The following is a 16,067-nucleotide window of genomic DNA, read 5'->3' as shown; positions in this document are numbered from 1 at the left end:
GGGCTCCAACACACCCCTTATCCAGTTTATCTCTCTGCCACACGTCATAATATTATTGGCTGGAGCTCCCACTGGAGCCCCCATTAAACCCCCCACACCCCTTAGCCTAACCGTCAAACGTCTGTCCGTACACTCACGCATCATTCATTTCCATTTCATTTCATTACATTCCCTCCGTTTTTACTCTTTCCTAATTCATCCATTAACGAACCACAATTTCACATGGATGAAGAACAAGTGGTTACCGGTGCATCAACTATGAAGACATTAACATATCAGAATGATGAAATTCAGCGTAGTATTAATCGTGATAATAATAATGGAGAAGGATCAGAGAGCGCTGTTGCTGCTGCATTCCCATTCGCACGGCTCGGAGCTGAAGTGGACGTCGGCGTTGTTACGACGGCTGATCATGATTCGTCTAAGCAATTGCAGTCGCAATGTGCACCGATGTTGACCGACGGAGGACGCGGTAAGGAGAAAGTAGGATGTGATTCGATTGAGATAACCGGCGCAAAATCAATCGGATCCGATTGCGGTAGTTCGTCGTCTATGAAGAATAGTCAGGTATACCGATTGATTATACGTACCTATTTACGCACATTAACTTTCATTGATGATTAGTTTCTATGATGGATTCTATTAAAATGTTGCTAGCTGAATTTCGTATTACCAATCATCTGTTGTTGAAACTAACTACAGATTACAATTAGGTGTTAATTTCCATCATTACAAATGTTAATTCTGATTGAATGTTATTCTAGGGTTTATTGCGCTGTTCACATGAATTGATCTATCAATCATCTGTTGTTAAACCTAACTATTGTGTTTTCATATTGAATATTACAAATTAGGAATTTAGGAGCTGTTAATTTCCTCATTATAAAGTAATAATTAAATCCACACAAGCTTGCACTTAGCCATAATATTTCACTTATCAAGTTCTTTTCTTATAATTAATTATCTCTTTGTTGACGGTTAATATAAACCGAAGGTTTTTAAATAATAATAATATTTTAAGAGTGCGATGATCATTAACTGGTTACTGAGGTCACACACATCGCCTAGACAAAACTAGGTAGCGCTCATGATTCTCCTATTTACCATATCCCTAGGACCGGGTGCAGTGGGCTTTGCCCACCCAAAAAGCCTCATAGCGCCCGGAAACACTGCCTCCGAGACGTTTTGGGCTCTTTTTATTGTGGAGTTCCTTTAAAAAGTGTTGGAACGGGAACTGAGGAGAAGATTATTGATAGTTGCTTTATTTGTTTTTTTAATAAAAAATAATAATAAAATAATAATAAAGTACTAATTTAAAAGGGTTCCATCAACTATAAAACTTTGTTGTAAAAGTACTATTGTGACGTCAGATGACATAAAACGTCATCATTGAGTATTAAAACATTTAAACGTATTAAAGCATTTAGTTATACGATAGTGCAATGTATATAAATATCTTTAAAGTAATTCAATATACACGAGCATGCATATAGCATTAATTATTGTTTTGAATGGATCGATGCATCTCTGGTAGTCTTTTGCCGTCCTATAAAAAAATAAAATATAACTTCTCAAATTCATTTCTTTGGATAATTTGTTTCCTTTTTCTTTTTAAATATATTTATTATACACGTATTTTCGATCGGGTGGTAGTCACTATGATTTACACGAATCACTATCGAAATAAATTACCAAGAAGTTGTTTAAGCTTTCATTAGATTCTCTCAAAGTTCTTTTTTTTATAACTAAGAAGTAAGTTACAAATATTGAAAACAAAATAATTAACGTTGAAAAGTATAGAAATGCTCTTATAAAAAACAAAAGGCTATTTATATTTCACTATTTAGCTAAAGGGGATAAAAATCTTCAATGAAGTTTTAATCTACTGAATTCGTACGTGTCTAAAAGTTCCTTCATACATGTTCTGATTTGCATGTATAATTCCTTGATGATTGTAATTGTTTTTCACTTAATTTGTTAATTCTTGGGCTATTAAACTTTTTCTTGCCACAATCGCTATGAACATCATCAAAGCCTGTGCAATTGAAGCGCATAACCGGATCGTCCTGTCTTCTTTATAATGAACGATTGCCCTCAAACAAATTAGGGCTCTGTTTCTGTATTATTATTATTATTACATCGTTTTAATGGTGATCACCACTATCTTATAAAATTTGTAGATTATAATTTTTATTATATTGTTATTATTGTAACAAACTTGGTTAGGACTTTTACATTTCGTTAATAATAATAATATATTTTTGTGTAATAAATAATAAAATAATAACGATAAATAAATAAATAAAATCCCTTAAAATAATAATAACTCCGTGCCTCTTTGTATTCCTCCTTCCCTTCATCTCACTAGTACAGGCGATCCTTTTATATTAACAATCCATCCTTTCCATTCTCTCTACACATACACTCTCCCATTCTTCTTCTATCAAAAGTCTCCTCTATACACATTTCAATTTTATCATATAAGATGATCAAAACGCTTAAAGCAGATTTATTTTCTACCACTACTACTTGTTTTCCACGCAACAAAAAACCCCCCAAACTTGTTTTCTCTCTATCAATTTTTCATTGTTTCAGAGGTAAATTCAAGTTAATTATTATTATTATTGTCATCATCTTCATAGAATTTACGTCTCTGATTGATTTTGCTAATAACTACTTTCGATTTCTCGTGTTTGCTTTTTTTTACGGTTTGATTTCTTCTTGCACTAGTGTTGTTAATTTCTGCCGTTCTAGGGTTTATTATTCACATGTTCTGAACATTTTGATTGCAAATTAGGTTTTCATTGATTACCAGTTACGTTTTTGATTGATTACTTTTATAACTGTTCTGATGTTTGTTTCATGATAGGGTTTATTGATTCGATGAGTGTATTAATTTTTTCATTTTAGGGCTTACTGTTCACATGCTCTGTACTAGTTGATCTTGAAACTATCATGTTGATAACAAATTTGGCTGGTGTTTATTTAATACAAGTGTTAATTCTGTATTAATATATTTTTCAGAAAGCTATGGATGATAATAATGGAGTATTGTTTTATGGAACTGAACTTGAAGAGCATGTAAAACAAATCAAAAATTTGCTTGGCATTGGATATAATGCTCGTGTGCTGATTGACTCTTCTTTTATTCAATGGGCGGTTAGGCGAAACCAAGACCTCTTTCATTCTATGGAGACTCTAATACATTCCCCTACTGATTTTTTCATTACTAAGTAGGATTTTTTTGCATTAATTACAATGAGATTTTTAAATATTTTGTGTATTAAAATTTTTTAATGACACAGGTGTGTAACTCAAAGTGTTAGTCTAAGAGCCTGGTACAGGGATGTTTGTTCTTTTACTGCTGAGATGCGTCAAATGTTTGGTAAAATGGATGCTCTCCCTTCTCTATGCAACCATTCATTCGATTATTTGGATGAACATTTATGCATTCTACAAGTTTTGAAAAATTCTATAAATAAGGGATGTTTTCTTGCAAGTTGTGAGGAAAAAGTATATGATTTTGTACAGCAGGTTTGAAACTCATTTTCTAGATTAGTTTTATGTCTTTATTTTATTTTATTTCACACTAACTTGATTTTTTTTCATTTCTTAGGCTTTAACAACGCCTATAGTAACTGTTGATGATGAAGGGAATCTTCAAGTTTTGCCTTTGACTGATCTTCAATTGAAAAGGATCTCGGGGGAAGAAAAGTCGGTTAAAACTGATGTAGTTGATAAAGAGAATGACCTGTGGTTTGGTTTTTCACAGGATGAGGTTATTGAATATGATAAAGAGGAAGGGATTAATACAACAGAGGAGGAGAACGCTTTAGTTGTGGAAGAGATAAGAAAGAGGTCTTCCTATACTTTGAGAGATTTAGGGTTTTCATCCGATGAAAGGTTTATCTTTGGTTATAGCAATATTATATTTTGTTGCTGATTTTGTAGTTTTTTTGATTTTTTTGTTAAGAATGCAATAGTTTTTTTATGTTTTTAAACTAAGTTCTGTGATTTTAAGGGAAAGTAGGCTTTGAAGTAAATTTTTTTATATTTTTTTAGAAGCAATGCTAATTTTTTTTTGTGTTTGCAGTTCCTAAGAAGCAGTGAGTTTTTGTTCAAGGGCGTTGCTGGTTTAGAAGTGTTATTTGTCTTCTTTTTACTGAAGCGGAATAAGAGACCGGTTGGTTTGTTACTTTGATGTTTTTTCTTTGAGTACTGCATTAAGGTTTTTGTAACGGGAAAAAAATGATTCATTGTTGAGCTTCTTTTAAAGCTAAACTGATTAGAAATTGTTCTTGGATAACTTGATGTACACATGAAAGTTTTATGCTTGATAATTCTTCAAAATCTTTAGATGGTTTACATCATAGAAGGCTACCTTTGAAATGGAATTTTGTTTTAACTAATAGATTGTGTTTTATGTTTATTACATGTTATACATGTTTGAGTTGTTTAATCTAATCAGAGTTGTTCTGGTTGACTCATTAGCTTATTTAGTTAAATCTTTCGGTTAACTCTTTAAAACTAAAAGGAGCAAAAATATTTTTTTTAAGGTGACCAAATTTTACGATCCATTTACACTTTATCCATGTTTTACAGTTGTTTATAATTTAATTTTAAAGCAACATTGTTACATGTCAAACCGTTTATGGCCTGTTTACAGCAGATTACAGGTCATGTACAACCCATTAAATTAAATAGGTCGACTCATATTAGAGTAAAAATATTTTAAAAAGCCAATCTGTTTGTTGCCCATTTTCAGTTGAATAAAGATAACACTTCATTTACTACATGCCAATCCGTTTATGGCTTGTTTAAAACTTGATTACCGTTTACAACTACTTAACTTTCAACATGTTTCTCGTTTATTTAAATCGGTAACAAGCGAACTTTTATAAAATAAAGTTGAAAGTGGGGATGACACTTTAAAAGGGAAAATCCTCAAAATGTCCCTTTGATAGAAGGAGATTCCAAATTTATCTCTTTAAATTCAAGTTTCTTGTTTTGTCCCCTACCTATCTCGTCTCCGGCGACGCGTTTAGTATTCCAAGCGATGTGTTAGTTAAACCAATTAGATAATGATGTGTGGCCAGATCAAGCAGTCCACGATGCGTTCTCCAACCCATCTCCCCGCCGACGACATGTTCTTGTTCACGTCGGGCTGCCATATCTGACACGCGTGTTCTCGTCAACGCGATGTGTTAACGTTACATGTCACCGGCGCAGAGTTTTGAAATGTGTCTCCCCCGTTTTATGTATAAACGACTAAACGAGCCGTTGCCACCGTGTTTGTTCCGGCAGCGGCGGTGGAGTACGTGACTGTGTAAAAAAAGAAATGAGAAAGTAGGTAGAAAATAGATTAAATATGTGGAGGGGAGATTGTTTAGGTGGGGTGGTGATTTCATTTAACTTATTATAGGTTTTGTATATTAAATTTGGTGATTTTAACTTAAACTTTATAATAAACAGTAAACAATCTATTTATTATATTTAACTTTTTAGTTTCAGCGACTAACAAATAAATTTTTATAAGTACTTGATATTCTTTTTCAAAAATAAATAAACTTACTTGATATTAAATTTTATCTAGCAATAACTGTAACATATATTAATTAGTGGCCGTTACAAATACCTATTTTTTTTATTTGAATTGAATATTAACTCTTAATAAAAAAATTTAAATGTTGCCTTCAAGATCAAATGGGAAAATTTTTAGACGGCACCATTATTACCATAGGGTGGTATCAAAACATGTCGTTGGCGATGCATTACGGGGAGATGGGTTGGAGAAAACATCGTGAACTGCTTGATCTGGCCACACGTCATTATCTGATTGGTTTAACTAACACATCGCCCGGAATACTAAACGCGTCGCTGGAGACGAGATAGGTAAGGGACAAAACAAGAAACTTGAATTTAGAGGGATAAATTTGGAATCCCCTTCTATCAAAAGGATATTTTGGAGATTTTCCCACTTTAAAAAGGAATAAAAACATTGACCACGGAAACATGATCGATGACGTTGTAGCTATAGAAGAGGGCTTTCGGGATTTGTAAATTGGAATATGGATAGATTACCCACTGGAAGGAAAGTTGATTTGAACTCACATGATTGCTATTAAACTTTAGCTCTGGCTCTTGAAATTATGTTCTTAAAAGCATGCACGAGAAACTGGGCTTTTTGGATTTGTGCTATGAATGTTGTTGTTAAGTGTGATTAGGGATAAGATCAGGACCGTACCGACCAGTTCCGGTCCCGAAAATCATAAATTTTTGGTAACGGTACCGGTAACTAAATATTCGGTTCAGTATCGGTATTGGGAAAGTATTGGTATTGAAAGGTAAATTTCGGGAACTATTGGTACCGAAACTCTCTTTGGTATCGATTTCGGCACCGGTACCAGTACCGATTATGCTCATCCCTAAGTGTGATTGATAGATGGTGATAATAGACCCATATGTTGAACTAGGGCTTTAGGCCCACATTATAATACCTGTATTCAAAACGATAACTTTGTTTGTCTGTTCGTTTCAACTGTTAAAATGTATATGTTAGAGCATTCTTATCACTTCCCGTCTCTCCAAATATATAATTACACTAAATATCACTATTTTGTCTTTTGCCAAATCAATTAAAATATCTTTTTTGTACATTTATCATAACCTAATCTCTCTTTTCTAATCACTACCACTTAAAAAAAATATTAAAAAATTTACAAGATGCTACAAAAACTTTTAAAATATAAAGAAAAATCACAACATTTTATAAAAACCTCACTTACATATTTTGATGGATGAATTGTGAACGTTGTTACATTTTATTGTTAATTTTTGTTATGTTGATTAATCTGGTTTTCTTCTATATTAAATTGTTAACTGTGCTTTGAGCGAGCTGGGGAATATGTGGCCTCATGGGCTTGAATAGAGTTTAGGTAAATTATAGAAAAAAACTTATGTTTTTTATTTTTTGATTGTGTATTATTCTATTCGGTCTGGTTAAAAGTGTTCTTATTTTCATTTTTGTTTGTCTCATTACAAATGTTTACTTTTAAAGTTTTTTAGCCAATTTCAAATTTACCCTTAAATACGCACAACTAACATTAATAAACAATATTGATAGACCCACTTTCTAAGGGCATTATTGTAATTTAGTAAGAGAAAAAAGTAATCATTCAAGCCACCATAAACTTTGTGTTTTTTAAACCATAACACTTATAATGGGACGGATGGAGTATTATTATTAATTTTTTTTTGTTATAAGTGGTTATGAGTGAATGTTAGAGACATGCAATAAAAGTAGCATAAATAAGTATGATTTAATTAGATACGGGGATGATATGTGAGATGTTTTTTTTTAAGATGTATAAATTTTATTATTTAGTTAAGTTAAAGGTATGGGTTTAGGGAAAATACTGAGATTGCTCTTAGGTCCCGTAAGCACATTTGTTATTGGAATGGAAGTGGCTCGCAGTTTACAATCCCTGTTCTTTCAACTTCGTTTCCATTCATGAGTTCATCTAGCGTCTTCAGAAACTTCTCACTAATTGTTTGTTTGTTTTGTTTAGATCGATATTTTGTGCTTGTATTTTGTATGGATTTAAGTTTGTAATACTTTGTAGCGATCTCACTTGAGAGGTTTCTTCTTAACATGTATATGGACAACGGATCAAGCTTTTCTAAAAGGAAGTTTAAAGGAAGCTACAACAATAATATTTAACTGTGAAATGAAGAAAAAGTGCCTATAAGATTTTAATAGCAAGATATCTAAATTTAACTTGAAATTTAATCTATAGATAAGCAAGGTAGTGATTACATCGAAATAAAAGACAAGTGGACAACAAGCTGTGCCGCTACCCCTAAGTGTTGTTATTGGAATGGAAGTGGCTCGCAGTTTACAATCCCTGTTCTTTCAACTTCGTTTCCATTCATGAGTTCATCTAGCGTCTTCAGAAACTTCTCACTAATTGTTTGTTTGTTTTGTTTAGATCGATATTTTGTGCTTGTATTTTGTATGGATTTAAGTTTGTAATACTTTGTAGCGATCTCACTTGAGAGGTTTCTTCTTAACATGTATATGGACAACGGATCAAGCTTTTCTAAAAGGAAGTTTAAAGGAAGCTACAACAATAATATTTAACTGTGAAATGAAGAAAAAGTGCCTATAAGATTTTAATAGCAAGATATCTAAATTTAACTTGAAATTTAATCTATAGATAAGCAAGGTAGTGATTACATCGAAATAAAAGACAAGTGGACAACAAGCTGTGCCGCTACCCCTAAGTGTTTTTATCCATTTCACCATTACTTTAACATGAAGTGGGTTTATGACTTATATAATGTAAATGCATGTCGATGTTTTGTACATGATATTGGGTAGAATACGAAATATATATATATTTTTTAACAACTATTTGTTTTTTTTAATTCTCCACCTTGACTCTTGTGAGGCTCCATTCTTAACTGAGTATTGAGTAACACCAATACCTTTACGACTTTATCATCACACCACAATAGACATGGCAAGAAAATATATATATAATGTAAAATGTTATATAAACCAATGTTTTTTAAATCGAAACATCAAATATATGATGTTTTAATTTAAATAGCGTTGGTTTGTATAACATTTTACGATATTTTTTTTCTCTAATAAACAATGTAGTTTACTAACAAAACATTACGTGAAGAGGAAGCAAAAACAAATACCCTTGTAAGAAATTGATATAGGGATTTTCTAACATATGCCCTAAAGCACATGTGAGAAACATTAATTAGATGGATATTATTGTTAAAACTATAATTTTATATTAACGACATTCATCTCTTAATAAGTATCATATTTAACATTATATTTTTCCATTCTAAATCTTCCCTCCATTGATTACTACTAAATAAAACTTTTCCAATTCTCTCTAAAATTACTATTATTCAGTTTCTCTCATTTTTATATTCATTATGTTTAAATAATATTCAAATATGAAAATAACTTTTTTTTTCACTTACGAAAATTTTGTTTTTAGGTATGCGTGCCACGGAAAAAATAAGGATAACAATTCATCAAGAAATGGGGTATTATTTTCGACCCATTACATTGTCTCTTATTGTCTCTTATGTATGGATTAATTGGGTTATGTTTTTATATCTAACGTATAAGTTAGAGGTTCAAATGGGGTTTGTATCAGTGTATCACTAATGTGTCAAAATTGGTAAACGTTAAAAGACCACCTTATTAACAAATGGGTGAACTGATTTGGGTTTTGGTTCTATGTGTAATGGGTCAAACAAATTGGTACAAAAAAAAAGCGTCGATTGTTTGAATATTTTTGTATGTTTGAATGTTATAGACTAGCTATTTTTCTATTCATTAAATGGTTCACTTGTGTATTAATTTTATTTATGTTTATATGATTTTGAATTAAGTATATTAATTTTATTTATGTTTGTATGTGTAATACCCGGTCTTTTCCAAACATATAACAATAGAACTAGAATTATTATTATCATCCGAGTTAGAGACAATTAAATTTAGATAATGTTAACTGTTTATATGTATTTTATAATAGTTATAGTCTTGCAATATGTTACTTTTGATGATCATTACTAAGGGATGAAACATTTATTTACATTCTCTAATTTTAAATAATAATACTATACTTTGAGTTAGTTTTGCATTTGAAATGTATTAAATGAAATTTGTTGTAGCCGTAGGAACGTTTACATCAAAATTGACATAAAAACTAATTTTTTGATTTAATTGTTTAAAGAGTAATATTTAATAAAGATGTGCATAATTTGAAGTCATCGGCTAAATAAAGAGATAAATGAAGGCTTTAAATTTTGAATTCAAGTAACCTACTACTTTTCCTATTATGATTTCCCTTTGGCTTTAAGAAACTGATATACATCTCTAAACTATTTAAGCACCGGCCATTCTTGTTTGATATCAAGCCTGCATCTCCCAAATACATATATCTCTAGCTATCTCGAATTCCGCTACCACTTGTTTATATATACAACCAACGATTTTTCCATCGCATCACACCATCACCGCCACCTCCACGTCAGTTGGAGCTATCGCCGCCCTTCGTCACCTTTCAAACGCCACTCAAATCCATCACCGCAACACCAGTCACATCCACCACGCCCGCCGCGTACCGCCACCCTTCTGACATCGCCGCCCCGTTAATAAACTGCCGCTATTCTTCTTCGGCTCCGTTGCACCGCCAGCCTCCGTTCGCGACTGAGTTTAACCCCACCATCGTCCCACAACGTGTCGGAAGCTACCGCCACTGCTATTGATTGCTGTCGGAGACGACTATCATCAGCCCGCACGCGTTCTTGAGTTACGCCGCTGCCGTCTCAGTCCTCTTATTCGCTTCGCTAAACCATTGAGGTGAGTTTTAATAATTTGTTTTGTGTGTTTATGTCATATACGTACACCACCTTGTTTGGTTCCGGCCGGCAACTAATACTCACTAATATGAAGCTTTGTTTTACAAAGGAGAAGTAAGGTCACGCTCTACACGTCTGGTAATCCGCCGCCTTGCACCGTTGATGTTGCTTCTTACCACCTGACTTCTCGCTCCGACGCATCCGTGTTCGATTTTGATACGTTCGGTCTCGCGGCTATTGAGGTAATAGTCGGCTCTCTGTTAATCGTTTGTTTGCATGAGTAGTCGGGTTGAGTTTATTTCAATTCGTTTCCGGCGACTAAGATGTAAATTTGATTTGGTGAACATAAACAAACATGATAATTATGTCACTCAAGAGTTTTTGTTTGTTCGTTTTATTATCAGTTTCACACTTAAACCCCCAACAAAGTTTTGATATAGAGTGTGTATATATATATACATGACTGTATAATAACATATAAGCTTTATATTTACGTTGGAAAGTATTTAAATCAATATATGGAGGAAGTTTTAATCCAATTAATTAGGAGCAATCACATTTAATAGGAGGATAAGTCAACGCCATGATCGTTGTATATATATATAATACATATATATGGTTACAGGTAATCTGCAGGTTATACGATAAATTGTTTTGAGCTGAAATATGTTATCAAATATACGATTTAATTGGAATGATTAAAAGCTACCTACGACTAAATATTTATATTAATTATATTATTCTAATTAATTGACTAGATGAAGCCTTAGTCAAAACTGAGAGGTTCAAATAAAGTACCTATAATGAATGTTTACAGACAAGAGTTCTTGTTTATGTCGTCGGAAAATCACTCAACAGATAAATAAGATATATAGGTTGAACTCCGTATATTTTAATCCGTGTAGGTTTTCTTTGTTGTTAAATGGCGAGTTGAGTTGTTTTGCTTTCCGTGCTAAACCAAGGTACGGATTCTGGTTTCTGTCACTCATAGTATAAATTTTATTTTGTTACATTGTAGTACGGTTACTGTTTTTGTTCACTTTTAGTATTGACTCTATTCCGTTACTTTGTAGTACGGATTTTCGTTACGCGTCGGTTATATTTTGAGTTCAGTTATTTTATATAATATATTTTAGTTATACGACTTTAGTTCAGTACTCTGTTACCCGAGCATTTCTGACTTGTCGTTGGGGCGTCAACGACATGGCACTTATCGTGACAGTGCGTAATCAAAGTTCACGGCGTCTCTGAAAGTACTCATGTAGTACCTTGGCCACTTAGAGGCGTATAGATCGATCTTAGCTCCGACTCCTGACTCCTGACTCCTGACATGGCACTTATCGTGACAGTGCGTAATCAAAGTTCACGGCGTCTCTGAAAGTACTCATGTAGTACCTTGGCCACTTAGAGGCGTATAGATCGATCTTAGCTCCGACTCCTGACTCCTGACTTCTGTTTGAGATGGAACAATGTGTGCACGCCACCCACACCGTCTCCTTGGTGCATGGACTAGCTAGCTGTGTACCCCTCTGTTTAGGCTCTGGGTGCTTCCGTATTACACGACCTATTTATTTTAACATCATCGTCGTGTATTTTAGTAATTATATTTTGTTTCGCTATATTTCTGGTCCGTTTTGATATGTGTATACGCATTTGGTTAAATTTGAGTATATTCAGATTACGTCCCGATCGTGTATCGGATTATGTTTCGCATTTAATTATAGTTCAGTTAAATGTTACACGTTATATGTTACACGTCACACATTATATGTTACAAGTTATATGTTTCTGGCTCTGGGTGTTTTTGTTATAGTCCTGATATATTTCCGCATGCGTTTGACCATGTTCTGGCCAAGTGTCGGATCATACATCCGAATTTTATTAAGTATATGTTTAGGTATAAAGGGTTGGTTTCGAGTTTGAATTGAAGTTCGTATATTTATTCTCTTACGTCTGTCCTTACCTATACTATTGTTCTTTCCGTTACTGGGCAATTTTTGGCTCAGCCGTGTTTTCTTGTTTTGTTTTTCTTATTTTGTTTTCAGGTAATCCGGGATTCTGGGAATTTAGTGATGAGAGATAAAAAAAAAATGAAGTTCAAGCTTCTTAAAGTTAATTCATTTTGTTTAATAATATGACGTAGGTTGCATTAATTTTTGTTGTATTTGGATTGTGGCGTTGATTTGATATCTGTAATAGTAACACGTTAGCCCGTTCCGAGTTGGGGTGTTACAGTATGATTTTAAATTAAGTCATAGAAATGGTGAAATGGTAAACTAATACATGAATTAAATATGAAACTGAATTACAAAGTAGGTTCAAAATAAGGTGGTTCTGTTTAAGTATTATTAGGTTCAAATAAGACGCTTTTGTTTTAGACTTATTAAGTTCCAATAAGGCGATCACATTTTAATAAAAAGCTTTTGTTTTAGTCTTACTAAGTTCAAATAATGCGTTCACATTTTAGTAAAAAATACATATTGGTTTTTATTAATCTCAACTATTGTCTTTTGATCATTGCTGGTCTCAACTAATGAATTGACTACTAACGGTCGCAACTTTTAACATATTTGTTCCTAACAATCCGCAATTAACAGAATCCTAATGTCGTTAGTTTCAGGTAGACGGAAAAACGTTTTTGGCCGGAAAAGTCAATTTTCTTGCCTAAAAAACATTTTCGTTCCAAACATCTTGGTAACTTTGTATCGGACATTTAGGAATATTTTTCTAGTAAAAGCCGCAATTATTGAGGTCGCCGGAACCCAAGAACCTTCGTTGGAATCGGTTGATGGTGCTCAAGTGGTGATGGTGGTGGGCTGGCGGTGACTCAATTGATGGTGCTCAGGTGGTTTTTTTCTGGCAAAAAATTTAACTTTTCCGGCCAAAAACGTTTTTTCGACGACCTAAAACTAATGGCGTTAGGATTTTGTTAGTCGTGAACCGTTGAAACAAATACGTTAATAGTTAGGACCGTTAGTGACCAAAAGATAATATTTGGGATTAATAAAATCAATACCTAAAAAAGACGCTAGCTTTTAAGGCGGTCAGTAAACCGTCATATTTGATTAAAAATGTCATATTAGCTCTTATTTTTTTACCTGTGATTTCTATAACTTAGATGATTCAATTACCATGAAGTACAAAGCTTGGTTATTATGTTTTCACAACAAAGACGTGAATGTTATTCGTTTATGAACATAATACATAAGTCCCACCAACATATTAAAATTAAAATTGGATAAGAAAATAAAATTAACCAACAGCAACAAAGTATTATACTAAATTAAATAATTTTATATCAAAGAAGTCCATGTTATATCCATACGAGAGGCCTTTTATGCATACACAGCATCTTCCTCGACTTATTCATCGTCCTCTTTCTTATGTCGCCCTTGGCACCGCTTCAACGCTCACATAAGCTTCCTTCTGCCCATGTCAAGCATTGCAAATGTACACAAACAAAAAAGAGACAATTTAGTATCGACCTAGCAATGGGTATATATCAAATTAAATAATATAGGGTTATGATAAAATAAAAAGTTATAAGTTGAGAAAACTCATTATCAAAAGTCTGAATCTTGTGGTTCACAACTAAAGTTACTAAAAATTGTAAAAGTAAATTTCTCTATTCAAAAAAATATGTTTAAAAGTTAAAAAAAACACTAAACATTTTTTTATTATCTTTCGATATTTTGTATTAAATTTAACAACATATATTACATATGGTTAAAAAAATGATATTACATTGGTTTTCATGAGTTTTCTCAACTCAAATGGGTTTTCATTCTATACATGCCCAATATAACCTTCGGCACCACTTTCACCTCTGACATGCCCTTGGCACCGCTTTCACCTCTGACATGCCCTCGGCACCGCTTTCACCTCTAACATAACCTTCCTTCTGCCCATGTTGAGCATTGCACGTGTACATAAACAAAAACGCGACAACTTAGCATCAACATAGGAATGGGTATGGTATATAATATATATGGGAAAATCATGCGAGAAAATATATTACAACGAGAAGTAAATGGATCTGGACCAAGAATGAGCAAATAGTACCAGTACCAATTCGGTACCGCCTTTTTTAGGTTTCGGGATCTGTACGATACAGGTATTTTATCAAATTTTTGCCTTCGGTTCATATACCCTTTTTTTTGCGAACTTCGGTACTAGTATATTCGGTACTGGTACCAAGCTCATCCTTAATGTGGACCATTGATTATGTGTAATCAATGAACTAAAATAATAATGGTAACCTTGTAACTAGCAAAAACATATATAACAAGATTTTATTAAAAATGGTAGTTTGGTATTTTGTGTGTAAGCTTTTTAAAGTCAAAATGAGTAAACTATAACATGTACATATATAGAAAAGACATAAAGATCAAACCTTTGCATTCTTCTTTCGTTCGTTGCAATGATTGTGATTATTATCATCATGATTAACATGAAGATGGGGAGATAGAAGGCTTCGAACAAATATACCAGCACGAATATAGCCTCCATTGATTGGCACAAGGTTACCATCATCAACACAATCACATCCCGTCAATTGTGAATTTGGCGTAATTTGCACGTAGTGTGCAACATCATACCTGCTCTGACAATGATCATCATTATATAGTTGCCACTTGTTGTTTTTCATTACCACCCATATCTTAGTTGATGAAGAGGAATAATTTGAATATATGCATAGACATCCTTCTATAACCCCTAGTATTTTAAACAAATAAGCATGATCATGTAACAAATCAGCACTAGGTATAGGTAAGGGGATTTTTTTAACTTCCTCTGTAGATAAATCCAAAGAAATAATTGTTTTTTTGCCACGTGTATCGCTCATGAACCAGTGAAGCGCCCCGCCGCATAAGATACCAGTTGCACCACCTGCACTCTTATAGTTTAAGCCTCCAATAACTTTCCAAGTATTTGACTTCAACGTAAAGATATAAAAAAGTGTCCGATTTGAATTACGACTTTTCTTGAACCCTACTATAACCTTGTAATCATCTGTGCACGAATCATAACCAAATCCCCAACATAATACTTGCCTGATCATTGAAACTTTGGGCATATGTCGTGGCGTTGGCAGTTTCCTATGTTCCCTAGTGGAAGGATTGGTTACTACAAGCTCACTGCCTCTAGGAGAAAAGCATAACAATCCATTACAAGAACCGACAATATGAATGCAGTCGAAGCAAAACCAAGTGTCTTCGTTGAGAATATAGGGAAGGCAGACCCTTCTATGGCCGAGTTCACGATTGTCACGATCACTCTTGATATTATGATTCAAGTGAGCTTTAACAAAACGAGGACTGGATATTAAAGAAAGCCATGACTTGCACACGCTCTTGCATCGGATTAGATCTTCAACATCCATTCGTACCAGTATCTGCTCAACCACATCAAACGCAAGCTCCGCCATTCCAAACCTTATATGCATACATACATACATACATACATAGTTTCATATATAAGCACAAAAAAGTGGGAAGCAGGGGTTTTTACTATAAATTTCAATTCGAATTGGGTGATTGAATCCAAATTCGATGAAGGTAGTTTATTTAAAAATACTATATGCAGAATTGCTCTTAATTACTGATTGAACAGCCAGCCAATAATAAATATATAAAATTAGATACCTGATTGAACTGCGGATCTGGGGGATC

The 16,067-nt window shown here is 33.4% G+C and overlaps 1 protein-coding gene across 1 annotated transcript; it reads right to left on the bottom strand.

Moving 5' to 3' along the window:
* Window positions 1-14,782: 14,782 nt before the first annotated feature.
* Window positions 14,783-15,832, bottom strand: LOC143529019 (F-box protein CPR1-like). The gene has a single exon (XM_077024909.1). It carries the CDS (start codon window positions 15,821-15,823, stop codon window positions 14,783-14,785), a length of 1,041 nt encoding a protein of 346 aa, XP_076881024.1. The 5' UTR covers window positions 15,824-15,832.
* Between the last annotated feature and the right edge of the window lie 235 nt (window positions 15,833-16,067).

Source organism: Bidens hawaiensis, unplaced genomic scaffold, assembly GCF_021521415.1.
Source record: "Bidens hawaiensis isolate Kalapana, Puna unplaced genomic scaffold, B.hawaiensis_p1.1 tig00008407_1, whole genome shotgun sequence".
NCBI classification, from domain to species: Eukaryota; Viridiplantae; Streptophyta; class Magnoliopsida; order Asterales; family Asteraceae; genus Bidens; species Bidens hawaiensis.
Note: the sequence above shows the minus strand (reverse complement) of the source record. Positions and strands in the feature narration are given on the sequence as shown.